The 25868-nt window shown below is 42.6% G+C and overlaps 2 protein-coding genes across 6 annotated transcripts in view; one reads left to right on the top strand and one right to left on the bottom strand.

The window, feature by feature from the left end:
• Nucleotides 1–25868, top strand: part of LOC141995743 (band 4.1-like protein 5) — a 49815-nt gene that overhangs the window by 15045 nt on the left and 8902 nt on the right. Inside the window, exons 7-10 of the mRNA XM_074967073.1 lie at nucleotides 1895–1988; nucleotides 3178–3255; nucleotides 4069–4110; nucleotides 4742–4875. Of these exons, the coding sequence (XP_074823174.1) occupies nucleotides 1895–1988; nucleotides 3178–3255; nucleotides 4069–4110; nucleotides 4742–4875 (348 nt within the window). The remainder of the gene's footprint in view (nucleotides 1–1894; nucleotides 1989–3177; nucleotides 3256–4068; nucleotides 4111–4741; nucleotides 4876–25868) is intronic.
• LOC141995742 (kelch domain-containing protein 3-like) overlaps nucleotides 18082–25868 on the bottom strand; it is a 78091-nt gene continuing 70304 nt past the window's right edge. For 4 of the 5 annotated variants that reach the window (XM_074967069.1, XM_074967070.1, XM_074967068.1 and 1 more), the window contains 3 exons: nucleotides 25604–25724; nucleotides 23883–24069; nucleotides 18082–23211 (listed from right to left, as the gene is read on the bottom strand). In XM_074967069.1, the coding sequence (XP_074823170.1) occupies nucleotides 22512–23211; nucleotides 23883–24069; nucleotides 25604–25724 (1008 nt within the window). In that variant the 3' untranslated portion in view covers nucleotides 18082–22511. The remainder of the gene's footprint in view (nucleotides 23212–23882; nucleotides 24070–25603; nucleotides 25725–25868) is intronic. The other variant, XM_074967071.1, reaches the window with a different exon arrangement.

Genomic DNA, 25868 nt, shown 5'->3' on the forward strand with positions numbered 1-25868 from the left:
GTCCCTGCACAGCTGATGGGAGAATTTTGGTAGCAGTGTCCGTTCGGCCCACACATGTGTTGTTTCCCCCTTGTGCCCTGCCACAAGGCTAACCAGTGCTGCATGGGCGAACCCTCCTCTGTTCCTTCTCAACCGCCCCTGGCTAGAGGCAGCACTGTAGGTGTCTGTTAATAGATTGTTAACTTCTGTAGTCTTGCTAATCATTTCCCTACTTCAGGTACTATTTAGAGTTTCCTTTATGTTTGGTCCTTCCTTTGGTCTTTTTTTTTTTTTTTAAATCTTAATATTTTGTTTTTGTTTGACCCCTTCCTATCTGGGGATCCCCCTGGACAGGGTGTGCCCGGTTCATCACTCTTCAAGAAGTGTCTCAGCTGCAAAGAATCTATCGAAGTGACTGATGGACATTCTTAGTATGTCCACTGTCTGGGAGAAAACCACATTCCCCAGCAGTGTGGTTTACTCCGGCAATTGAAACCCAGATCCAGATAAGATATAGAGCTGAGACTTAAGCTTCTTCTAATGGAACCGGCCCTCCAGCCACCCTCAGACCCATGCCAAGACTTCACATGGTGAGAATCCTCATCGCAACCCTCTACATCTAAGGGAGAACCTTGGCCTTCTATTTGGACAGGACAAAAGTTTTTAGAAAGTTTCCTAGGCTCTTCCTCTCCATTGCAGATAGGTCTAAGGGCACAGCAATTTCAGCTCAAAGACTCTCCAAATGGGTCTCAAACTGTTATCGGATTTGCAGTTTAGCGCCTCCATCCGTAATCCGCATGCACTCTGCAACATAGATTTCCTCGCCTATCGCATTCTTCAAGGGTATCTCTATATCAGAAATCTGAAAAGCAGCTACCTGGGCATCTGCACTTACCTTTGCAGAACACTATGCTGCCCTGGGGGACTCCGCTGGAGACACCAGAGTGGGCATCCCAGTACTCTCATCCATAACAGACTCAACTCTGAGGCCCCGGTCGCTCGTAGGGGATGCTGCTCAGGAGTCACCTACAGTGGCGCACCCATCGGTACATACTTGAAGAAGAAGAGGAAGTTACTCCCCGTGTGCAGTACCAATGGTTCTTCGAGGTGTGTCCCCCTGTGGGTGCTCCACAACCCACCCTCTTTTCCTTTACTTTGGAGCTCTCATCATAAACTCTGCGGTAGACAAGGAACCGAGGAGGGTTTACCTCCGTTAACACTGGTTCGCGTTGTGGAAGAGCAAAAGGTGGGGACAGGACACGGCTACCAAAATTCTCCAATCAGCAGCACAGGAATGCAAGTATACCTTCAGTGGAGCACCCATGGGGAGGGGACACCTTGAAGAACTCTCATTACTGCATAACGTGAGTAACTACTTCTTTTCTGTACACAAGTTTGAGATGAGCGCTGTTCAAAACAAAAACAAAACAAAAACACAAAACCCCTCTGGGGTGAAGATGTTGACATTGTTCACTGCCTGGGATGTCTGCAGCACAGTTGCTTTATGGAGTCTATGCTACATAGCGCTAGCCTGCAGTAGCAGGTTCTGAGATGGCTACGGGTCACTTGGCAATCACATCAGCATCTTTCTTCTTCATAAGCTTAGAATAGAATCACAGAATATCAGAGTTGGAAGGGACCTCAGGAGGTCATCTAGTCCAACCCCCTGCTCAAAGCAGGACCAATCCCCAATTTTTGCCCCCAGATCCCTAAATGGCCCCCTCGAGGATTGAACTCACAACCCTGGGTTTAGCAAGCCAATGCTCAAACCACTGAGCTATCCCTCCTTCCCCTTGAATCTCCTCCTTGCCCTATATTGATTTGTTGTTGTGTTTCTAGGCTCAGCTGTCATGAAAGAAGCACTGGTTATTTCACACGGCCTCTGCAGTGTGATGAGAATATTTTCTTCTTTCAGTAATGCATTAGAAGAGGATAATGCCATCCCTGGCCCTGAAGAATCACTGATTCCAGCTATTCTGGCTCCAGCAGAAGAGACTGCAGTTTTAAAGGTACACACTACCTCTTTGTCCGTGTGCAGGGCTCTTCATTTCACACTGAGACACTGCCACTGTCTAATACAAGAGGAATGGCTCTGCACATAATAAACTTTACAGTAGCATACTTGCTATAGCCACACATTTACCAAATCGTGATTTCTGCTGTAATAACAAATATCATATGACTCCATTTTAAACCCCACTCTGGGTTATGTCCCTTTGTGTTGTCTGTCCTACACTCTGCTTTCCCCAATACTTCAGGATGGCAACCTGGAGCACAACATTTTCTAAACTGGCATGTGGATGAATCTGCTTTATCCCGCAGTTTTGGTGTCTCAGGGAACAGATTCTAAGAATGAAATTCTGCCACTTAACTGCACAGGTGTAGCTCCCACTGAAGTCAATAGCAAGGGCAGGGTTTGATCCTGAAGTTTTTATTGTGTTGCTTAGATTTTGATTCTGATTCAAAGATAGTGTGTTCTCTATGGCGGCACCAGTGAGCATAAATAGTAGATGTTTTATGTGCATGTGACATGGTCAGCATCTCTGTGTCCATCTCCAGACAATTAAATGACAGTAACATGGGACTCCTGGGATATTTCACTAGGCTAAGGGGCACTGTTCCCTCTAAGCTGTGCGCGTGCACACAGATCCTAAACCCCACGCACACGGCGAAACACCACATGTACAAAAATTTGCACAGAAGCACAACAATTTGCACAGAAGAAATTTTTTGTGAACACGGACTGTCAAAAATTAGAGGGAACATTGCTAAGGGGTTCCGTGTATGATTCTGGATCCCCAAAAGAGAAGACTTCTTAGCTGCTGCACCTGTAACCGATTGTATGCTGCTGATTTCAGCGCATAGCTATATCCACTTTTCCCAAGGTTAGATCTTCAATCCAAAGACTCCACTTAAACACTTGTCATCCACATGCACAAGTGCAGTGGATGATTTTTACACCTACACATGAGTGTAGGTGTAAAATCTTACTAGCACAAAGCCTAGGCTGGGGAGAGGAGAACAGAAGGGCTTGTTAGTAAAGATCTGATAATATTCATTTTTGTTTAAAAGATGAACAAAAACCAGGCCTGGCAATGGAACAGTAAATTGAAGAGGGCGCTCAGAAATCAAGAAACCACTAAAATACTCTATCTGGTGACGAATGGGGATTTAATTAATAACTGATTTATTTTACAGAGCCATCCAGATGACCTTGATGTTTTGTTAACATCACTGACGGAGAATCTAATTGACTTTACAGAAACCATTCCTCGGGTAACTGTTTTAAATCCAGTTGCTTAAAGGGAGCCTCCTTCATACATACAGATTTGATTTAACTATTGACTATTTATAAAGGAAAATGTATAGACATCTGTCCATTGGATTTGTGTCTGATATTATTAGTAGCATGGTTGCTGGTCTGATAATTCATGTGTGCCTTAGGTTATCACTCTGATCTGTTGGGGCACTATATGGGTGCTCTCCTCATTATGGCTCTGAACCAGAAGTGAGGTCACCTGAATTGGTTACAAGTATCATAGTTTAGTTTGTAGCATTTTCTGCCCTCCCGAAGAATACTGCACTGCTTATCAGTGCATTCTGGAAAAAACTGGACAGCTGTCCCAAGCACTCAGCAGGGATAGAGTGGACTTGGAAGGCATGCACCCAAAGCAGCACCCATGTCAGTGTGCTCTGGAGTGTCTTTACTGCACAGAGAACTGGAGAGGAGGAGGACCTGCCAAACCAGTAGCAGAAAAGGGGTCCGATCCACACTGCAAAAAACTGGTTACTGGAAGGCAGCTATGTGCTGAAACCTAGTCAGCTGACCACTGTACTAACCAATTATTAGCCATGTGGTGTGCAGACACAAATCATGTTTGGAGTCAGTCACTGTTACAAGCAGCTTGATTCAAAGCCATAGTGTTGGACGGGCCCTTAGCAATGGTACAGGCTGACAAGATGTAAATAATGTGACAGTGCTGCTAGCAACAAATTAACTTCTGAGTCAAATTGTTTTGAGGAAATAATGTTTCTAAAGCATTTTGCATTTCACTGAAACTTTTCCAGCATGTTTATTTTCCTTTGCAGGTGTCTTCGCCGCCCACAATTACACCCAGGTGGATCGTGCCAGTGAGTTATTCAATCATTCTTTTTATTTATTTATAATTCAGAGTGGAGATTTAATGGGATGTTCTCAAAAATAGTTTAGTGTTAAATTTTATACAGGTAGCTATTTTTATGGGATTTTTTTAAATCTAAAAATCCATTGGCACAGATTTTTATTTTTTTTAAAAATCATTCCTCTTTGCTGTTCGAAAGCCATATACAACAGTATTGTGCTGTTGGGATCCAGGCAATGAAACTGACAAGAAACAAAACAAAACTGACTTGCGCAGTTTCATTGTCCAGTCTGAGTGAAGTGAATCAAACAAACATAGGGTGACAACATCAATACACATTTGAAACTCCTTCTGTGTTACTGGCCATGACTAATCATGCTCAGATGTGGGATTATTTCTTTTTAAGAAGATAAATTTCATTTTCACAGTCTTCTATTTGAGTTATTTTCTATAAAGTTTCTTTAATGATTTCCATTTGGTTGACACCCCTTCCCTCCCCCCCCCCCCCCGCCCCCAAACTCTAGGAACATGTTAGTTTCCTCTGACGTGACTTCCAACCAGTTAGGTACTACTGACAAACGTACTTGTCCCCTCACAGCAGTGCTTTTGACCCGTTTCCTGTTTCATTCTCCCTAATTCAGAGTGGGCTGGTTTCCAATGGGCCTTTGGGGAATGATGTTGTTTTAGCTCTAAAGGCAGTGAAAGGCAGCACTGAAGCATTGTCACTCCCAGCTGGATCTCCATCATCGCAGCAGCCAGCTGAAATTCTTGCAAGGTAAGGGCTCTGTCCCTGCTATCTGAGGCTGCATTGCGTGGAGGTTGGGGAGAATGGTGTCCTGTTCCAATTCCAGCCTGAGTGGTTATGTTCTGTCCATTCCTGCAGTTGGGTATAGTATGTTTCGCTCCCTCTCCTAATCTTCCGTGTACTGTGGGGATACAGTGGCTTCTTTTCACCTTGCAGTGTTTAAGTAATTGCTGTGTATAGTTTGTATATCAGTAGATAGAGCAAGTGACGAAAAGCACTGTATAAAAAACAAACCTTTTTATAAGAAAATATGTTAACAGATAAAGAAAAGGAAGCACAATGAATAATAGAAATGCGGCTGTAGACTTCAGAAGTAAATCTGTCCCCATAAAGTCTGCCAAAAACAAAGCAATTTAGTCAGCTGTGTATGAAAAAGAAGAGGAAAAGAACTTGTGAATTTCTGGAAATCTGTTCCACACTCCACTGGAGCAATATAAAACAACATATCCAGCATGTTTAAAAACCTCAAAGACATCAAGAACAGGCACATCATCATTTACAGGTACAACCTTTGAAACTGATCCCACATTGAAAAAGAGAGATGAAATATCAAATAAGCGTAAGAACAGCCATACTGGGTCAGATCAAAGGTCCATCTAGCTTAGTATCCTGTGTTCTGACAGTGGCCAATGCCAGGTGCCCCAGAGGGAATGAACAGAACAGGTAATCATCAAGTGATCTATTCCCTGTTGCCCATTCCCAGCTTCTAGCAAACAGAGGCTAGGGACACCATCCCTGCCCATCCTGGCTAATAGCCATTGATGGACCTGTCCTCCATGAATGCATCTAGTTCTTTTTTGAACCCTGTTATAGTCTTGGCCTTCACAACATCCTCTGGGCAAGGAGTTCCACAGGTTGAGTGTGCATTGTGTGAAAAAATACTTCCTTTTGTTTGTTTTAAACCTGCTACCTATTAATTTCATTTGGTGCCCCTACTTCTTGTGTTATGAGGAGGAGTAAATAACACTTACTTATTTACTTTCTCCACACCAGTCATGATTTTATAGATCTCCATCATACCCCCCCCTTAGCCATCTCTTTTCCAAGCTGAAAAGTCCCAGCCTTATTAATCTCTCCTCATAAGGCAGCCGTTCCATAGCCCTAATCATTTTTGTTGCTCTTTGCTGAACCTTTTCCAATTCTAGTATATCTTTTCTGAGATGAAGCAACCACATCTGCACCAGTATTCAAGATGTGGGCATGCCATGGATTTAAATAGAGGCAATATGATATTTTCTGTCTTATTATCTATCCCTTTCTTAATGATTCCCAACATTCTGTTCGCTTTTTTCACGGCCGCTGCACATTGAGTGGATGTTTTCAGAGAACTATCCACCATGACTCCAAGGTCTCTTTCTTGCGTGGTAACAGCTAATTTAGACCCCATCATTTTATGTGTATAGTTGGGATTATGTTTTCCAATGTGCATTACTTTGCATTTATCAACATTGAATTTCACCTCCCATTTTGTTGCCCAGTCACCCCAGTTTTGAGAGATCCTTCTGTAGCCCTTCGCAGTCTGCCTGGGACTTAACTGTCTTGAGTAGTTTTGTATCATCTGCAAATTTTGCCACCTCACTGTTTACCCCTTTTTCTAGATCATTTATGAATATGTTAAATAGGACTGGGCCCAGTACAGACCCCTGGGAGACACCACTATTTACCTCTCTCCATTCTGAAAACTGACCATTTATTTCTACCCTGTCTTTAACCAGATATCAATCCATGAGGGAACCTTCCCTTTTATCCCATGATTGCTTACTTTGCTTAAGAGCCTTGGTGAGGGACCTTGTCAGAGGCTTTCTGAAAATCTAAATACACTATGTCCACTGGATCCCCCTTGTCAACGTGCTTGTTGACTCCTTCAAAGAATTCTAGTAGATTGGTGAGGCATGATTTTCCTTTACAAAAGCCATGTTGACTATTCCCCAACAAATTATGTTCTTCTATGTGTCTGACAATTTTGTTCTTTACTGTCGTTTCAACCAATTTGCCTGCTTCTGGAGTCAGGCTTACCGGCACGTAATTGCCAGGGTCACCTCTGGAGCTCTTTTTAAAAATTGGCATCACATTATCTATCCTCCAGTCATTTAGTACAGAAGCTGATTTAAATGATAGGTTATAGACTACAATTAGTAGTCCTGAGATTTCATATTTGAGTTCCTTCAGAACTCTTGGGTGAATACCATCTGGTCCTGGTGACTTATTGCTGTTTAATTTATCAATTTGTTCCAAAATCTCCTCTAATGACACCTCAATCTGGGCAGTTCCTCAGATTTGTCACCTAAAAAGAATGGCTCAGGTTTGGGAATCTCCCTCACATCCTCAGCTGTGAAGACCGATACAAAGAATTCATTTAGCTTTTCCGCAATGGCCTTATCGTCCTTGAGTGCTCCTTTAGCATCTCAATCCTCCAGTGGCCCCACTGGTTGTTCAGCAGGCTTCCTGCTTCTGATGTACTTAAAATTTTTTTTGCTATTACTTTTTGAGTCTTTAGCTAGCTGTTCCTCAAATTCTTTTTTGGCCTTCCTAATTATATTTTTACATTTCATTTGCCAGAGTTTATGCTCCTTTCTATTTTCCTCACTAGATTTTAACTTCCACTTTTTAAAGGATGCCTTTTTGACTCTCATTGTTTCTTTTACTTTGTTGTTTAGCTATAGTGGCTTTTTTTTGTTCTCTTACTATGTTTTTTAATTTGGGGTATACATTTAAGTTGAGCCTCTATTATGGTGTCTTTAAAAAGTTTCCATGCAGTTTGCAGGGATTTCACTTTTGGCGCTGTACCTTTTAATTTCTGTTTAACTAACCTCCTCATTTTTGTGTAGTCCCCTTTTCTGAAATTAAATGCTACAGTGTTGGGCCGCTGTAGTGTTTTCCCTGCCACAGGGATGTTAAATTTAATCATATTATGGTCACTATTATTAAGCGGTCCAGCTATATTCACGTCTTGGACCTGATCCTGTGCTCCACTTAGGACTAAATCAGGAATTGCCTCTTCTCTTGTGGGTTCCAGGACTAGCTGCTCCAAGAAGAAGTCATTTAAGATGTCAAGAAACTTTATCTCTGCATCCCATCCTGAGGTGACGTGTACCCAGTCAATATGGGGATAGTTGAAATCCCCCATTATTATTGAGTTTTTTATTTTAATAGTCTCTCTAATCTCCCTGAGCATTTCAGTCATTATCACCATCCTGGTCAGGTGGTCGGTAATATATCTTTACTGCTATATTTTTATTATTCGAGCATTGAATTACTGTTCATAGAGATTCTGTGGTATAGTTTGGTTCATTTAAGATTTAAAAGCATGTTGGAAATTAGAATAAATATAGAGCTCATAATTAGATATTTGGTCAGAACTGTTGCCAGAAATTCTTCAACTGAGTTTATACAATCTCCAGCCCTTTCCTTCATTTTTTTTCTCCAGTTCACTTTGCAAGTCAATCAAATCTGCTGAAATCATCGCAGTTGTAAAAGCCCCACGCTTTTGATCTTTAAAAAAAGAATTCCTATTTTGCCATTCTGCTCCTGATAATGTCCGCCCACCCACCCCTGAAACTGTTTTGTAATGAAGTGAACGTTTTCCTCTGATCATAGGTAATGCCGGAAATCAGGAAATGTATTTATTTCTTTAAGCCAAAGAATACTCCTTTGATTCCAAATTAACAACATAACATGTTTTTTTTCCCCTCCATGGAGGAAAAGGACCGAATTAATGCACAAAAAAGTTTGCCTAGAGCACTGATCAGAGATCCCTTCCACATGAAAGAATCTAACAGATACAGTGTTGGACATGTCCATGCCCAGGTTAAAGGAAGAACTAAACTGGGCCCCAATTCTGCCAGCTGTTCTGGGAGGATGTACCCCTGCACCCATACACAGACGGGTGCAGTCTCTTTGTTATGTCCGTTTGTTATGAGATTTACAAACATCTCTTCCTTGCGATGCAGGTGCACATGAACCTGTGTCTGATATCCTAGGAGTGATGTAGATTAATCGGTTTCAGAATGCAAAAAGATTTCTTCTTTAAATGATTTTGAATCTACATCTCTTTGATCTCCAAATTAACAGTTTGTGGCATTTAAGAATCAAACTTTACCTCTAAGCACTTTGAGATCTAGAGATGTAAAACTCAATACAAGGGCTAAGTATTGTGTATTATTATTGAAATATGCTAATTGCTTGAGGGGGTCTTTGAGGTTTTAACAGCATTCAGAGGAACATCCAAATCAGAAGCATTTGCATTCACTGTCAGAATGCTATTACACATTCATTGGCTCAGGGATAAGGGTGGGAGAGGGGTTGACGCAGAGAAATAACCACATCTGTACCTGAGTTATGGATTAATGATAAGAGTGAAAAGTGTCCAAGCGAATTTGGAGTTACTTCATTCTTCTGACACCTTCAGGTGATGTAATAGCTATAATTATTATTGCCCAAAATATAAAAATCAGGCAACCACTAACAGACCCCAAAAGAGGAACTGTACATAAAATGTCTATCAAGTACAGATGGCAATTATTACAGGGAGCAGCACTGTTACAGGTACTCAGCAGAAACTCCTTGCCTCTATCTCTCAGGCCATTCATTTAAAAAGAGGGTTCTAGCCACACTCCCCAAATGGAAACATCACTGTAGGCAAAAATCCCGGAGAGAAAGAAAACCTCATAATCGGCCTCAACAGGTGGGTCAGATTTCAGTTTCTGAGGGCAAGGATTTCAGTATCGCTATGCAAACAAGGCCACCAAACCTCCGACACCAAAACCAATGAGCATTCAGTGTTCATGTTTCTCTCCTTGACATGGTTAACTCCTCTGATGTCAGGGAGGGGGCTACTAGCTGGAAGGCAGACAACAGGAGCCATTGGTAGCCATTCCCCCCCATGGATCCCATGCCAGTTGGGTACTTGGAGTAACAGGGCTTTCTGTGACTCTCCGCATGGGAGTCCCCACTCTGAGTTTCAGCTCAGTGGGTTTTTCTTCTGTTTTGCACTGCACTACCAGTAAAGATGCTGCAACCAGGTCTCAGCTGGCAGTGCTGTTGCTGACGCACAAGGCAAAATCCATTCCAACTTGTCCTTCTGCAGCTGGTCCCTTTTAGAGAAAATAGGAAGCTCTGTTCCTTCTCGCAACCACTGAAAACAGCCAACACAAATCTGGATCTTAGACGTTTGCTGCATTACAACGGAAGCTGCTAACATTCATTGTTCACTTCTCCTTGAAAGAGAACAATGTGCAACATTGCCTGCTCTCAGACATAAATACAACTCATTAATGTGCATGCTCTAATGGGCAGGTATCTATACCCCAAACATAGGACCTTATTGAAGTTTGTTGGAATCTCAGAGGAGAAGCTTTGGGGACTGAACTGCCCTTCATCCCTAGGGATCCCTCCAGGTCCCAGGTGAGATGCACTGCTGAGGTAGTGTGGAGAAAGCTTGTACTGCTGCTACTTCACCAGCACAGGTGCAGTACAACTGTTAGCCTGTCTCCTTTCACATGCACTTGACTTTCTTTAGATGAAAAAATAGTGTGGGTTAAATTAGCATTAAAATCCTGCGCCCTTCCCTGCAGTCAGATTTGGAGCAGATTTAAACCATGCTAATGTGTGTTGGTCTTGGAAGTCCAGGTGTGCCCAGACATCTTAGTGCTAATTGTTCTTCTGAACCTTCCTCTTGAGCAGCCAAGAATGTAGGCTAGCGACAGACAGCAGACTGTATCCTTTTCTCCTCAGCAGCTGTGAGCTCTTACCGTCCAGTCAGTACCAGCTTTCCATAGAGTTGTTGGGCCACAGCTAAACTCATGGTATTTGCCCCAGTCGTAGCATCCTGCACTCCTCCCAGCAGATTGTTCTGTGGAAGAGTGTATTTACAGGGTCTTTGCTTTGCTTTCCTCTCTTTAGCCCCGTCACGGAGGATCCTGCGATAAGGCCGAAATGTTTACTCACCACTGAACTCTGAGAGGAGGTGCTTCCAATCTGCTGAAAACTCAAACCTTCTAGCATCTTCAGGGAGCCCTTTGGAAGGACCTACCTGGGATTAAGCTCTTGCTGGATGTGGACACAAACAACCAGCTGCTTTGCTGAGAATCTGGAGGGAAACTTTCACCTTTATTGCAGTTCAGCTAGAACTATAGTATAAACTAGGACATAAAGCTCCAAGGATGCACGAGCTTCTCTCTCAGGAGAGATGAAACACACACTGGAACTAGTTCTGGGCATGAATAACAAAATCTTGGAATGTTCCATCCGCATTCGACTTAGTCTCTTTACCTTTTACTGCTTCGTAGATGGAAAGTGTTCACTCTGATATCAGCCCACTAGCTTTGTGAAAAGTCGTGGCCCAGAGCTTCATAACTTGACTCTTGGAGAAATTAGAAGAACTTCTAGGGCCACCTGCTGGTTATGAATATAAACGGTGACTAATAGTGATCATGGTAATTTTATACAATCAAGGCCATTCTTTTCTGTGTGAATGTCCCTTCTCTGTTTTCCTTTGTACAAACATGGACAAGCCTTCTTGGCCTTAACCCTCTTTGTAGTCTTTGTACCTTCTCTTTACAGCACCTGGAAAGAACTGAAAATCCAGCCCATGGGTGCCCATTTACCTCAGTAACTGGATTTAAGCTGCTCTTCGTAGCCAGAGAAAGGAAAAATTCTTCTGCCAAACAGCTTAGCATTCCAAGAGAAAGGTAGGGAGGTCCCATATTTTTCCCCAGACATCTTAATTTCCTAGAAGACTTAACAAATATGTTTAGATGTATTTTAAGCCATAGATATGCATCCTAGTTTGGATGCTGAAGCGAGACCTAAGGATGAAGGGCATGAACACTGGGACTCCAAAGGTTGGTCTCTGTTATATTTTTTAGGGCTAGGAGGGACTTTTCACTGTTGATCTTGGATCTGTCGGTGTTTTGAGCTGCTGTTATTTAGGAACACTCAACTAGCTGGTTAGTGGCACAAGCATACAAACAGAACAGTTAATATCCTGCCTGTATTCAGTTCCAAACTTCAATATCAGGTGTGGGTGGGAGTGAGAGTGGAAAGAGGTCAGCTGGGAACAGAAAGAGGATCAAGGGTCAAATGTCTCCTAATGGCAGTTCACCCATTTGTGCAAGAGTGGTGACCAGACTACACACTGCAAAGTGCTGACCTTCCTGTACTAATGGTGAAAGTGTTTGCTACCACATACTAAGGAGGATTAGGATACGGACAGTAAGTCAGCTTGAAGAGGCCATTAGGGCTGCAGGCAATAGGGTCCCCAGGAGAAACCACACAGATGAGCATTTAGATACTATGGTGATGAGTGCTATAGAAAACTTTTAACAGAAGGTCAAAGGAAGGAGAAAAATAGGAGCCCAATTGGACAATAATTTGATGTCCTTTATCAAGACCCTGTCCGAACAGGAATGCATGGCTGAAATAGCAAGGAGGGTAGGTTTCTGTTTCTGACTGGGGCCAGAGGCAAGTCTCTGCATAGTGCTGTATTTTATAAATATTTACATGCAGATAGCTCATGTTGGTGGAAACACTTTTAAAGAAAATTCTTAAACTTTTGCCCAGTTTCACTCCTGCTCGCTTAAAATCTGCACATTTCTAAATGTGGAAAATAAAAACTGGACTAAAGCACTGTGGTGGTGGATGAGAATGGGTTAGTTTGGGGTTGATTCTTCCCTCAACATAAGAGTTTGCTGCTGCTGAATGTGGCTGATTCTGTCAGGGGCTGCTGTAGTACCTTTGTCTGCAAGATGCTTATTGAGAGTGATCTTGTTCATTGTACATGGCCCACGGTCACTCCTCAGTCTCTTCTTCCCTCTCTCCCCCTCCCCCCCCAAAAAGGCCTTACGTAGGGAAGAATAGAAAATGTAACTAGCGGTGGGGCTCGGAAGACCAGCCTGTAACTATGTGTGGACAGTGGTTCCTGGGCGCTGCTACAGGAACCAGTGCTCGTGATTTGTGGCTGGTACTCCAGGGTTTCCCACGCTCTCTGTGCACTGATTGTGAGAGGAATGGAGCAGCCCGCGTCCTCACTGACTCCAGCACTTCTCATCCTCAAAGCTGAACTTCTGTCCTAGGCCTGATGCGGTGGTTCTGCTCGCTCCCCATTCAACTGTATCCAACGTAGTAGAGCCCTGGATTGTTTGCTCTGCAAGTCCAGGCTTTGTGGCAGGTTCGGAGGGACGTGGCTCCCTGGGTCATAGCTTAGCCTGGGGATGTACATTTGCCCAAGAAGGTTGCTGCAGCAATGGGAAGCTACAGGTGCTGGAACAAAGCCATTACCGTGATGGAGAAACTTGGCACTTCCTGTTAACCTGTTTGCTCAGCAGCATCACCCGCCAGAGAGAGCTGCTGGTTTTGTGAACAGACAGATGACAGCAGAATTTTAATGTAAATCAAGTTGGTTGGTTGATACAGCAGGTTGAGGTGAACTGTGCACTAGCCTCAGTAGCCTCTTAACAAAATAAAATAATTAAGCATAGTGCATAGTATGTGCAATCCCTCCCCCCTCCTCTCCCCAGTGACCATCTGTGTCCAATAAATTATACGTGGTGGTGAAAATATTGTGCCCCTAATATCTAAACAGTTTAATGCTGAATTAATTAGTGTGATCCTTTTAATCCCTTAGAACTATGGCCAGGATTTTTCCAAAGTAACTAGTGATTTTAGATGCCTGGATTTTTGGTGCTCAGCTTCAGATATTTGGGATGAAATCTTGGCCCCCTCAAAGTCAATGGCAAAACTCCTAATGACTTAAAGGGGGACAAGGATTCTACCACTAATTTTCAGAGGGTGAGTGCTCCCCACTTGCTGAAAATGAGGGCCTTTTAAATGTCAAGTTGGGCACACACAATTGCTAGTCACTTGGAAAATTGTGACCTGTAAATCCTGTTCTGTTCCAATGATGATCTGACGCTTATAGTTTTGTTTCACTAAAATGTTATTTACAAAATGGCAGATATAAGTGCAGTAGCCTTGATTGGCTGTTGAATCATATTGTAACATTACAGAGGACCCATATTTACCAAAACAAAGAAAAATACAGGAACCGTGACACCTATAGAGTATCAATTACTGCCTTTCGTCCACTCAGAAGGGGGCATTTCTTACCATTTCCTGTTTTCTACTGGTTGTATAGAAGGCCCAGCTAGCCTGTAAAATGTTGCCCACTGGCATTTAGTTATTTTAACTTGAGTGCTTCATCTATAAAATTCTGCCGTCCAGGTTTTGAATTTGTTGTTGAGACATTCGATGACATTGTTGAATAGTTACAAAGTACAGCAAAACAGCCCTTTTAAAATTAGAAAAGCGTGAGAAGTAGGCAACATGTGCCACTCACTATGTGGTGTTCAAATAGGGAAAAACCCAACTCCCAGAACCAAGGATTTAATCTCCATTTGAATTACGAAACCATCATCCCACTTTTTACTGATGCTTATTCTAGTTTATAGTAATTAAATGTTGCATTTTGCTTCTTCCTCTTTTACTATGTTGGTGTTTAGTTTCTAGATATCAAACGGATTAGTAAAATACTTTCTTATGTCTGGAATTAAAATGTGACTATTGTAAACACATTGCAGAAGGGTGGCTGGGCCACGTGACCACCTTGATCATGGAAATGTAAATAGAAACTAATTTACCTTATTAACCTCAAGGAAGTGATGGCTCTTAAAGCTCTAGCACCGATCTCATCTGAGGAGCCTCACAGCAGCAGGTTGGAGAATCTAAACTCCTCAAGTAATAATTTCCATTGAAATGCTTATGTAATAAATGCCATAGCTACTTACATCATATGTTCAGTTATGCCATATACATGTGGCATCAGAATTAGAGTGCAGGATCTTGGAGACCAAAACCACGGGCCTCTTTACCACTTTAATTAAAGGAATATGGCTCTGCTAATAATTAAGACCGGCAGTATAAAGCAGTACACCTCTACCCTGATATAACACAAATTCGGATATAACACGGAAAAGCAGCTCTCCGGGGGGGGGGCAGCTGCGCTCTCCAGTGGATCAAAGCAAGTTCGATATAACGCGGTAAGATTTTTTGGCTCCCGAGGACAGCGTTGTGTCGGGGTAGAGGTATACTCACCCATTAGCCAGTTACATACGTAAGTTTGAATTTCTTCAAATTTGAGCATTAGCCTAGGTAGCACAGTAGGACTTTATTTTGGACTGTTTTCTGAACAAATAACTTTGAAGGGGAAAACTTGCTGCTCCAGGAAAGAGACTCTGTGGAAAGAAATCCAAATTTGAACTGGGTTATTATCCAAACCTCTTCTTTTCAGTCTTGTTCTCCTTCCCAATCTCTCCCCTACCCCACACCTTACTTTTTGTCTTCAGCACATTCCTGCCTCTTGCAGGAGATGCTGTACTACGTGATCATCCTTCCCCTTCAGAAGCAGCATGGGGCTATATTGTCAAGTACTAAACGTGTGCTGCTAGAAACCAAACCTCCGGGAGGTTAGGGCATTCACCTAGCAGCTGTCTCTCTTGACTAACATTTAAAGCTCAACTGTCAGCCCAACACCTTTTCACGTGAGATGTCTTATCAGAACTTCCTGGATTAGCAGCAAACTCTGTTAGCAGTATGCTCTGTCACACCCAAGGCTTTTCACAAATAGCTGGACAATACTAAAGTTTTATTTAAAAAATCTTTGTTGTTAATGATGCAAGTGTAACCCAGTTTAACACAGAGTAGCAAAGAGCATGGGTTGCACAAGACGACTCATCAGAGGCATGTTTAAAAATGTCTATAACAGAGCAGCCATTTGAAGATGTGAAAAGCTGGGAGATACATTATGGTCTGCTAAGCTCTGGGAGTTGTTTTCTGGCCCAAAGAAGTCCTCATTCTACCTGAATCTTTCTTCGGACTCTAGAAATAATTGAAGGCCCCCCTACTCAAATGCGTTAAAATTAAATGACTTTTATAAGCACACTAGGTTTTTATGGTTAGACAGTGAAATCCAGGCAGTTTGAAGAGTCTGCATTTGAGACCTGTGATCTGGAGCACTCGGCATTAGCATCTGACACTAGGCATCAGGATATTCGCCTTCAGCTTAAGTGCTGAAGCACCATGGACCTGTTTGCGGTAGGGAGCAGGTATTGTACAATGCGGGAAGAAGGTAGGAATCTTCTGTGACATTCCCGGCCATTTTACTTTCTGGCTGAGCACTTTGCTTCTCTCGTTTCCTCCTACACACACTACTAATTATCCTTAACTGGACAAACTTATTTCAAAGTATGTAAGAATGTTTTTTAGCTAGACAGTTTTGTTAAAAATCACACTAGCTACTGTATTTTTACGTTTTCTATGTAAAGCTTGACAATAGCTCAGCGTATAATTTATTTGTTTGGTTTTTTATAAAGTTCACCCTCCTGCTTCACGACGATAGCCAATGTATAAACTGTATTAGAGGCACTGCACTGAGCTTTGTATTGAGTCTGTACATGGGAACAAGAACTGTGATTTGTAGTCCACTCAGAATCAATCGTGAATTGTTTTTATTGTAGTTTTCTCTTAAATATACCACATCTGTTCAAAATGGTCTCCCAGAGTCATCTTTCCTTTGAACGTCACTTCCACAGAATTGTAAGGCAGCGAAAGCGACTTTAGCAGGGCAGGCTAGCCAAGAGTCAGTGTGGGAAAGACTGCTCCAATGAAACCAAAGCAAAAGGTAAACGGTAGGTAAACGGTGTGACTATCAAACACTCTATCCTTGTTATAGTTCTTGTTTCATCTATAATAAAGCTTTAGCCCCAGCCAATACAAGCCACATTTTTCTCCCCAAATGTTAAGGTTTGCTGGCAGCCCCTTGCTTGCTTGCTGAAGATACTCTGTTCATGGAAAGACTTTTAACCCATACGTGGCTAAATAGGTTAAGATTCTGACCCGCATCACAGACTTGTCTGTGACCATTTGTGACTAAAACTAAAATGCAATTTAAGCCACATTAAAACGTGGATAACTCAGAGTATTAAGTTCCAGATTTTGTAATGGGGGCTATTGGTTGCTGAACACATTTGAAAAACTGGTTATTTAAGTGTGTAAATGGGAGCTTGAACACCTTTGAAACCTCTGTCACAGGGTGCACTCACCACTGGTGGTGCTTCCTGCTGGTCGCGCTGGGGATTAACTCTGGCCAGGCATTGTGCCCTCCTCAGGCAGTGTCCCTCCTGGCATCCTCTCATCCTGCGGACCCCTCCTCTTCGTGACTCATCCCTCCAGCCAGGTCAGTCTTCCCGGGGGAGTACCCAAAGTCTTTCCAGAACGTATCAGGAAGTCCATTGTCCTCAGCCTGTCGATGCCACATCCCCAGTGGCTGGTTGGGGAACCTGGGCCTGCCTCTGCTCCAGGTTCCAGCTCAGGGGTCCTTCTGTCAGCAGCCAAGGCCTGCAGGGACCTGCTTTGCTGCTTCCCCACCTTCCTGGCTTCCCCCTCTCTGGGTTCACCCGCCTCCCAACTCCCTCTTCCCAGGGAGAGACTGTAGCCTACTTCCCTGCTGCCCCTTTCTGTTGCTAGCTCCTGGGCTTTATACAAGCCCCTCCTGTTTCTGTCCTCGTGAGTCTGCTCCCAATCAATTTCCTGCTCCCTGGCTCCTGCTCCAGGTGCAGCCTGTGGAATTGATTGGCCCACCTGGCCATCTTAACCCCTTCCAGTCTTGTGTGGGCTAGACACCTCATCACAGTCCCTAAATGTATATAGCTTAGTTGGAGGTTTATAATATAACTTTTTTAATTGCTAGTTCATTAGCCCAAGGTAAAGACTTGCAGACGTCAAAAAAAAAAAGGGGTGGGGTGGGGAGGATTTGAGGGAATTGAAGACCTATTTATAGGAAAACAAACAGGCCAATTGCTAATTAAATTCAGGAAAATGTCAAAATAAATGGGATTATTTTTTGTGCTCTCTCTCTCCCCCTTTCACAGCTACATCCATTTAAGAACATGACTCCCAAGAAGGCACTACTTCTTACCCCTTACTGGAAAAAAGTGAGAGCTGAGCAGGTCAAAATTGTCTTCTAGCCCTATAACTAAAAGGAAGAATGAGTTAAATCAGAAGGAAGTGAGAGCTCTAGCAAAAGCTACAAAGCTTCCACGTTCTCTAACTCAACTATATTTTTCAAACCTGCTTCTGAAACAAAACCATGAAACAGTTTGACTTAACATAATTTTATTGAATGAGAAAAAATACATTTACTTTTGTCTCTTATCATTCACAATAAAATGTCTATTTTGCAGCTAACTGCCCTGCCCTCGATATTGATAAACACAGTTTCTTCTGTTGCTCAGGAGTAGCCAACGGTAAACAAAGAATCAGAATATTCTGACCTAATGTAGATTTACTGCGTCTTACAAAAAGTTGTTAAATCAATAAGGACAGATTTGTTCTTGTATCTTAATTCTATAAATATACGAGACTTTAAAATAGTCTCACTTTTCAAGCTATAACAATACATTTGCAGTTCCAGAAGAGGTTAATACAAATAGTCTGGTTATACCCTTTCACTTTGTAAAGTGAGTGTGCTGCTTATGAAATGTTTCAAGCCTTGGAAAACAGTATGTTTAGCCAGTGAAGAGATACAGGACAGATGGCAGCAATGCAAGCCTCTCCCATGCTGGCCTGCTCCCTGTGCTTAAGGAGCAGCTCTAGTGGAGAAATGAGTCCCTTCACTCGACTTGCCAACAAAGATGCTAATGGTGGTGATAGCTACTAACTGGAGCTAATCCACTGATTATTTCACACAGACCACTGCCGTGCCACCAGATGGTAATGACTTTTGGTCATTACTAACTTGGGCCAGAGTTAAACTAATGACAGTTCCTGAATCCTTGCCAAACTCATATATAGATAGGGTGAGCAGCTGTAACGGGGTTATGGAGTGTTTTGTTCAAGTTGGCTAACTTTTCCCCTCCTTTGAGAAATAAACATTTTCATTGAAAATCTTACTAGGTAACAAGCAAGGGAAGGGTGACACTATTCAAGGTTTCTGGAAAACATTACCGCAGCCATTAACTACAGTAACTGTTACTAAAGCACTGAAATGAAAGCTGCTCCAGTGACAGTAATGCAGTGCTGAAAGCAAATATTGCTTACTGAGGGCTCAGTTCAAGCTGTTTGCAGCTTGCTATGGCAGCAGGCGAGGAATACAAACATTCATGGCAAAAAGGCACTCGGATGCCCCCGCAGAGGAGAGCTCCTGTCTGTAAGTGATTGTGACCCATCTCTTTGAATTTCAAAACCTCCCTTCCAGTATCAAATCATGTTTGTTTTTAAAGATTTAGAAGTAAGTCAGCCAGCGAATGAACCGTCTCTGCTGGCATCTAGGGGTGTTCTACAGCTGCCTTTTGTGGCTACATCCCCCTCTCCCCCAGTCAATCCTAGAGAAGATAAAAGTCAATACAGTCCATACAGCTCACTCTGGCTGACATAAAAACATGCATCTGATTTCAGATTACTGTGCTCTGCCTGTGCTTAACTCTGATATGTCACTGAGCCCAATTGTTAGGGAGCTGGGTTCAGTCAGAGCCTGCACCGTAACCTGTCACTTCCCACCAATGCAAAAGATAGCATATATATACATTTCTACTGAAGACTTGAGACTTTTGTGAGTCTGGGCAATCCTAGAGGCCCCTGGAACCTCCACCATCTAATCAGTGGTTGAAAACATGCCTGTGTCTGTGTGTCAAGAGGTAGATTCCTTGTTTGATGTTTATAATGTGTGAAAATAAGTCCGTGATTGAGACTAGAAAACCCTTTGTAGAAAATCATGAATTAGAGTGTAGAAAAGTAATGCAGGCTTAGTACAGTAGAACCTCAGGGTTATGAACGGACCTTTCAACCACATGCCTCGTTTGGAACCGAAAGTACATAATCAGGCACCAGCAGACCAAAAAAAAAAAAAGCAAGTGCAGTACTGTGTTAAACTACTAAAAAAATAAAGGGAAAGCAGCATTTGTCTTCTGCATAGTAAAGTTTCAAACTGTATTAAATCATTGTTCAGTTGTAAACTTCTGAAAGAACAGCCATAATGTTTTGTTCAGAGTTACAAACAACTTCCATTCCTGAGGTGTTTGCAACGCTGAGGTACTACTGTACTCTGATGGTGTGGTTACAAGTGTTCCTTTTCCAGATGCAGGAATTAATGTACATCCCAGCTGCCTTCACAGCAGTCTGAAATAATTCCATGGTTATTACCCTGCTCAAACCAGTATTTGGGTTAAGTACCTGGTATTAAGATAGCACTGCTACCAGTATCATTAAAAGTTTGACTTCAGTAATAAGGAAAGCGACAGATTAACCATTAAGTTAAATAACTCCGTAGTTAATTTATATGGAAATATCAAATAGCTCTGTGGGCTAGGCTGACAAATACAGGCAGAAGTTTTGTGACTATTTGAAGAAGTGACACATCTAGTTAATGAAACTAGATGGAGGGGGATTTTTTTAAACATACTAAAATAAATCCTAAATAAAATTAGGGCCCAAACACTTTTCCCATATATCTGCACCTCGTTCATTTATGCTATATTTGACCTTTGTTACAAGTTACACATCCAGGGGTCATAAAAATACATTATTAAAAACGTCATGAAATTGAGAAAAATACCCTGAACTTGCCACGTTCTGAACCTCCTGAAAATTGCTGAATATCCTGAGTCCCCCTTGACTTCAGTGGCAATTGAGGGTGCTCCAGACTCTTCAGGATCAGGCCATGAGATGGCAGCATCCAGCCAAAAACTTTTGCAATAAGTTGTGTATGTAAATTCAGTACTTTTACCTTTCAACTTTTCCCAGCATTTGCAGGAGAGCCACAACTGAGTTCTATGGAGATGCTCTTTTTTTTCTTTGCACTCACTGTAGAAGAGAAATGTGTGATATGCACTTTGCTATTTTAAGGCATGTGAAAACAGTTTTTTAAAAATGACAGAGCTAAAGGATTAAAGCAGAAATTAGAAAGGAAGTGGCATTTCCCCTTGACTCTGGCCCCAATTTTTGAGCTCGGTCAGCATGAACAGTTTCTCAGTCAGTTTTGTTCAACCAAAAAGCTCACTTAAAAGCTCTCTTTTTCCAGTAAGAAAATGTCCAAGCCTTTTATCATGTCCTCGGTCCTAGGATCTATCTTGCAGCACTATGTTATACCTTCTCCATGGCCACATATGCTTCCTGCAGCTTGGTGATCAGTATAGCTCAAAGCAGTCAACTGGGGTCCAAGTACCACCAGGGCCGAACAATATAACTCTTTTGGTGTTATCTTCAGTCCCTGTGTTTAATACAACTCAAGACCTCATTTGCTCATTTTATGGCTGCTGTATGCTGGTCTATTTCTGTTTCCAAAACCCCAAATCTTCCATTTAAATAGCATAATACTGCTGCTCGCTTGGCCCAGACGATGAGCCAGTATTCAGGACCTTGGAGGTTTGTTTCAGTTAGAAGGATAAACTGGTAATATGAGTCAGGGATATTTTTTGATGCAGTCTTGTTTCACTACAGAGACTGAACACAAAGTCCTGTTTCCCTGAACGCAGTAGAAATAAACAGGCAGTTTTTTATTAACAATTTCCAAGTCTTCCTCTGCAGCAAGCTGTCTCTCCTCCCTCTCTGGGCCATCTTCACAACTGCTTCCCTTGCACTCTCCTCACTTTCTTTTTGAACACATACACAGCTTGCCAAACAATCTTCTAGCCTCTGTGTTTGCAAGAGGGCCCCTTACGGAAACCCTCAGACCTGCTCAGACTTTGCCATATGGCCCAGTGCCTTATGCACTCTTCTCATATTGCTTCTAGCTATCATTACATAAAGAAGGATTTAATTGCTCCTGAAAGTAACATGCATGAGCTTTAACCTGGTCTGTGATTGTTTACAGATCACAGACTTGCTCACGGTAGCCATTAACACACCTTTCACGATACGTTCTTCCTTTGTTCAAGTCTGATTCTTGGACATTTGTCTGCACTGACCTGTGTTCGCCACCTGCAATCTGTCCCCTAAATGAATCAAATATATTGTGGCAGTAGCATTTTAAATGCATAATTTTGAACATTATTTGGATGTATTAACCAATACCATAATCTTAATTTATCAAGAGGACCAACTTTTGTCCCAATATACATTGTGTTGATGTTGATGGGGTTGCCTGGGTGTGAGTCAAGGTAGAACTGGCACATTTTACTCTATAAATAGTGCTTGTAAGGCCTAGAAGGACGCACTAGGATTCTATGACCCTTCTAACCTAAAGGGTTCCATGATCTGTACACAGAATTGGCCACCAACTTAAAAAAAGACTTAGAAAGTGGCCAGAAGACAAGGCAACTATAGAGAAGGGTGGAATCAGGAGCTCAACAGGTTCCCCTCAGGGAGAGGGTTGCAAGGAGATCTACTGTAATTTTGGGTTAAAAGAAAATCCCACAAGCATCTGGGTAGGAGTCTCTCCACCGCATAAAACCAGGAGCATGAACAGAGACTGTATAAAAAGAAGTTCAGGTCAGGTATTAGGAAGACTATTTTTCATCCAGAATGTGCAGTAGGCCATTGGATAGAATACTTCCTTGGTAGTTCTGCTGAGAAGCAGGTGGAAATGGCTCTCTTCTCCCTCCGTATGTGTAGGTCATTTAAATGCTGTTCAGCTCCATTTGCCAGAGTGAGATTTCACGGAGACTGGACAGAGGCTTGCCCCCAATCAGGAGCAGCATATCAGGATGGTTGGTAACTGCCACGCTTGTAGGTCTCTCAGGCCAACAGTCAGTTCCTCTCCTGTTTTTTGTAACTTCAGCGACAGTGAGAGCTTGTTCTTTGGAAGAGCTGCGATGGGAGAGATGCTCATTTTTGGAAAATATGCTCTGTGCTTTGTCTGCGCACAGCTCTGCGTCTGAAGAGGTTTGGAATGAGCAAAAGCCCAATGGCTCCAGAGGCTGGCTAAAGGTTTTCATTTCTATCTCGGTGCCACCATCGTTGCTGAATGGTTGGTGTACATGCTGCTGGCGAAAGTAGCTGTGAAAATGGGCACGCTGCTTCGAGACTGCCGGCGACTTTTGAGGCTCTTTCCCCTTTGGACACCAGTGATTGATGGGGGATGCCCTAGAGAAACCTGGCGTCAGCTGGAAACCAACACCAATTCCCAGGATGCGGTGATACCTTTTAGAAGAAAGAATTACCTCTGTTGTACTAGCCAGTTTTTCCCACGTCTGGGAACTGAAATGGTACTTCCACAGGCTGTTGTTAGGCCTAGAATTTGAAATCCCTCCACCAAAAGTCAGCATGGAGTCTTGAAAGACCACAGAAGAGTGTCCCACCACTTTTGGAGGTCCTTGGCTAAACACAAGGACAGACAACATTTAGTGCTTATAAGAAGAACAAGAATATTCATTATTTCAGTTGGAAAAGGAAATGGTCATCACATTTCTGCTGGCCCTGGGGCATCAAAACTTTGTCCAGCTAAGAGCTGCCTTGGCAACTTGCCCAAAAATCAAGGATCTTTTCCTGACATAAAATGCAGCAGACTGCAGCCACCCTCATATTTGATATGGAAGGGTGATCCACAGAGACAAGAGGTCCCAAGATGCAATGCTCCCTCTCAATCTGGACAGTTTTTACTTTGATTAAAATGGCAACATCCCACCGTGGGCCCCATAGTCTCTGCAGCTTGCCTCTTCCTACTAAAGATAAGGGCAACCAGAAGCGACACCTTTTCCATCCTTGCTCTATTTCCCTAATTTTCAAACTCAAATCCAAGGAACAGTGAAACCTGATCCAATGCAGTTAGCTTAAATCCCTAAGAAATCATAGAAATTGCAAAGATCTTCTTGTGTGTTACAGGGGTGAACAATTGTTCCAGGTGTTCTATTCCTTAGTCCTCTGTCTAATTTTCAAAGATTCAAATACTTCCACTACTTTAAGCTCTGTTTGCCTCGATACAGTGCTATAGGGTGGGGCCTCACTTTTCTTTCACTAATTTATTTAGTATGACAATGAATGAGGTTTACCTTGTTCTGATAGTGGACCACTTGCAGCTTGTAAAGTCCCACTTCCATAGGTCCCTCTGTTCACTCAGCCCCATCAGTCCGCCAAACAGGTACATGCCTGTGCCATAAACCACAGCTGAGTGACCATGCCGGGGTCCTGGACCAGTGTCACAAGACTGTGGAGATACCTGTGACCACTCTCCTGTATCTGAAAGCAAAAGGTAACATTACAGAGATGTCAAGGATGTTTGATAACTGAGAACAACCATATTTAAAGAACAAAGCAACATGTAGCTATGAGGATAGTTTTATTTCCTTTCCATTCCCTCAAGTTAATCCGGCATGAGATGCCATGGTAATATATGAAAACTAAAGTATGGTGATTAAAAAAAAAAAAAATCCCAAAACCTATTTTGAAGTGTGTTAATGCAAGTTCCAGATGGGCAACCCTGGGGACTGGAGTCATTTATTTACAGAGCAGGTACCACAGGCTTCCTAACACTGCTCTGCTCGTGCACTTCTACTCTGACCTGGAAAGACTGCTTTGCTTTCCAGGGATGAGAGGGTACACCAGTCGTCAGGCACACTTGCTCATTAGTGCCTCTGCTGGCAATGGGTAGGAGGAACCCAGGATGATACAGATACACCAAGTCATTCCAAACAAGCCATTGAACAGCCATTAGATGACAAATGCTTTCAGTCACTCTGAACATGGGATTTTCTGGTTTGCAAACCAGGATAGTAGAGGCTGGTGATGAAATATGCAGATGAAACCATCCCCTGCCAATGCAGGACTTTGATCCCTATGGTATTTTACATTGAGTCCCAGCAATTAGAGATGCTTAAAATTCTGCAGTAAAACACACTTTGTCAGAGCAGACCCTGTCTGTCGAGCAGCTTTGATGCACACGACTGAGAATAGCTGTCTTCCTTTGCAGTTTAAGGCTCCAGTTGAAAAGCCATTTGCAACAGCACCAACTTATAGTGAAGGGTGGCAGATTAAAAGTCGGGTTCTAATTCAGGAACTGAATTCTGTTTACAGAGTGGATGTTTGTGGGGAGGTAGATAGGGTCTTCAAAAGATGGGTTAACTTCTAACAAGCATTGAGGCCTTGCCCTGAATATTAACACCAGTAACAAACCATTGATATTGCTGCACCTCTACGAACGCCTGAGGTAGACACGCAAAGCCACTGAAACAGGGCTAAGGTGCACCAGTACAAATTGCAACTTACAGCAATTTACCCAGGCGACATGAGAGGTTTGAATGAGGACAGCTATAGTGGAGGCTGAGCACTGATGCATGGGATCAGGGAGGATCACCAGTGTAGCTGAGGCCTAAGGTTTTTAGCAATCCTGTTTGAACAGGTGAAAAATATGACAGTAGACAGCAAAACCTATCAGCTGATCTCTGTTCAGTGGACTCGCTGAAATTGTGTTGGAGACCTCAGCCCAGAGAACTAGTGCAGACTCCTTCAGAACTACGTTGCCCTGCTAGCATTAATTCCAGCCTAAAATGGGTTTTCTCTGCAATCAGAATGTAAGGGGAAAAAAATTTTTTAAATGAAAGATTAAATTCTGCCCACCATAGCAAAATCTGAGGGTTTACACAGGTTTCTATACCATCCCTGTTGATAAGGGGTTTCTTAAGAGGCCGATCCACATCCCACTGAAGTCATGATGGAGGCTCTCCATTAACTTCACTGGGCGTTGGATCAGATCCTAAGAGAAGCTTTAACTTACCAAAACGTAAAGCCCAAAACTCTTGTGAAATCCCTTTGATGTCGAAGTATCCCCCATAGATGTACATGCTGGAATTGTACACTACTGCGCTGTGGCCCTTTCTGTTAGCTGGAGCAATGCTCTGAAAACATTTTAGTAATGAAATGAAAAATCACTTTAACAAACTTTGACATAGACATCCTGGATTTATGTAGGTTTATCTCAGCACCACTTTCTGCCCCAATTAAGAAAAGAAAATCTAGTGATATCTGGGTGAAAATCTTAG

This window comes from Natator depressus, chromosome 11 (assembly GCF_965152275.1).
Source record: "Natator depressus isolate rNatDep1 chromosome 11, rNatDep2.hap1, whole genome shotgun sequence".
Lineage (NCBI taxonomy): Eukaryota > Metazoa > Chordata > Testudines > Cheloniidae > Natator > Natator depressus.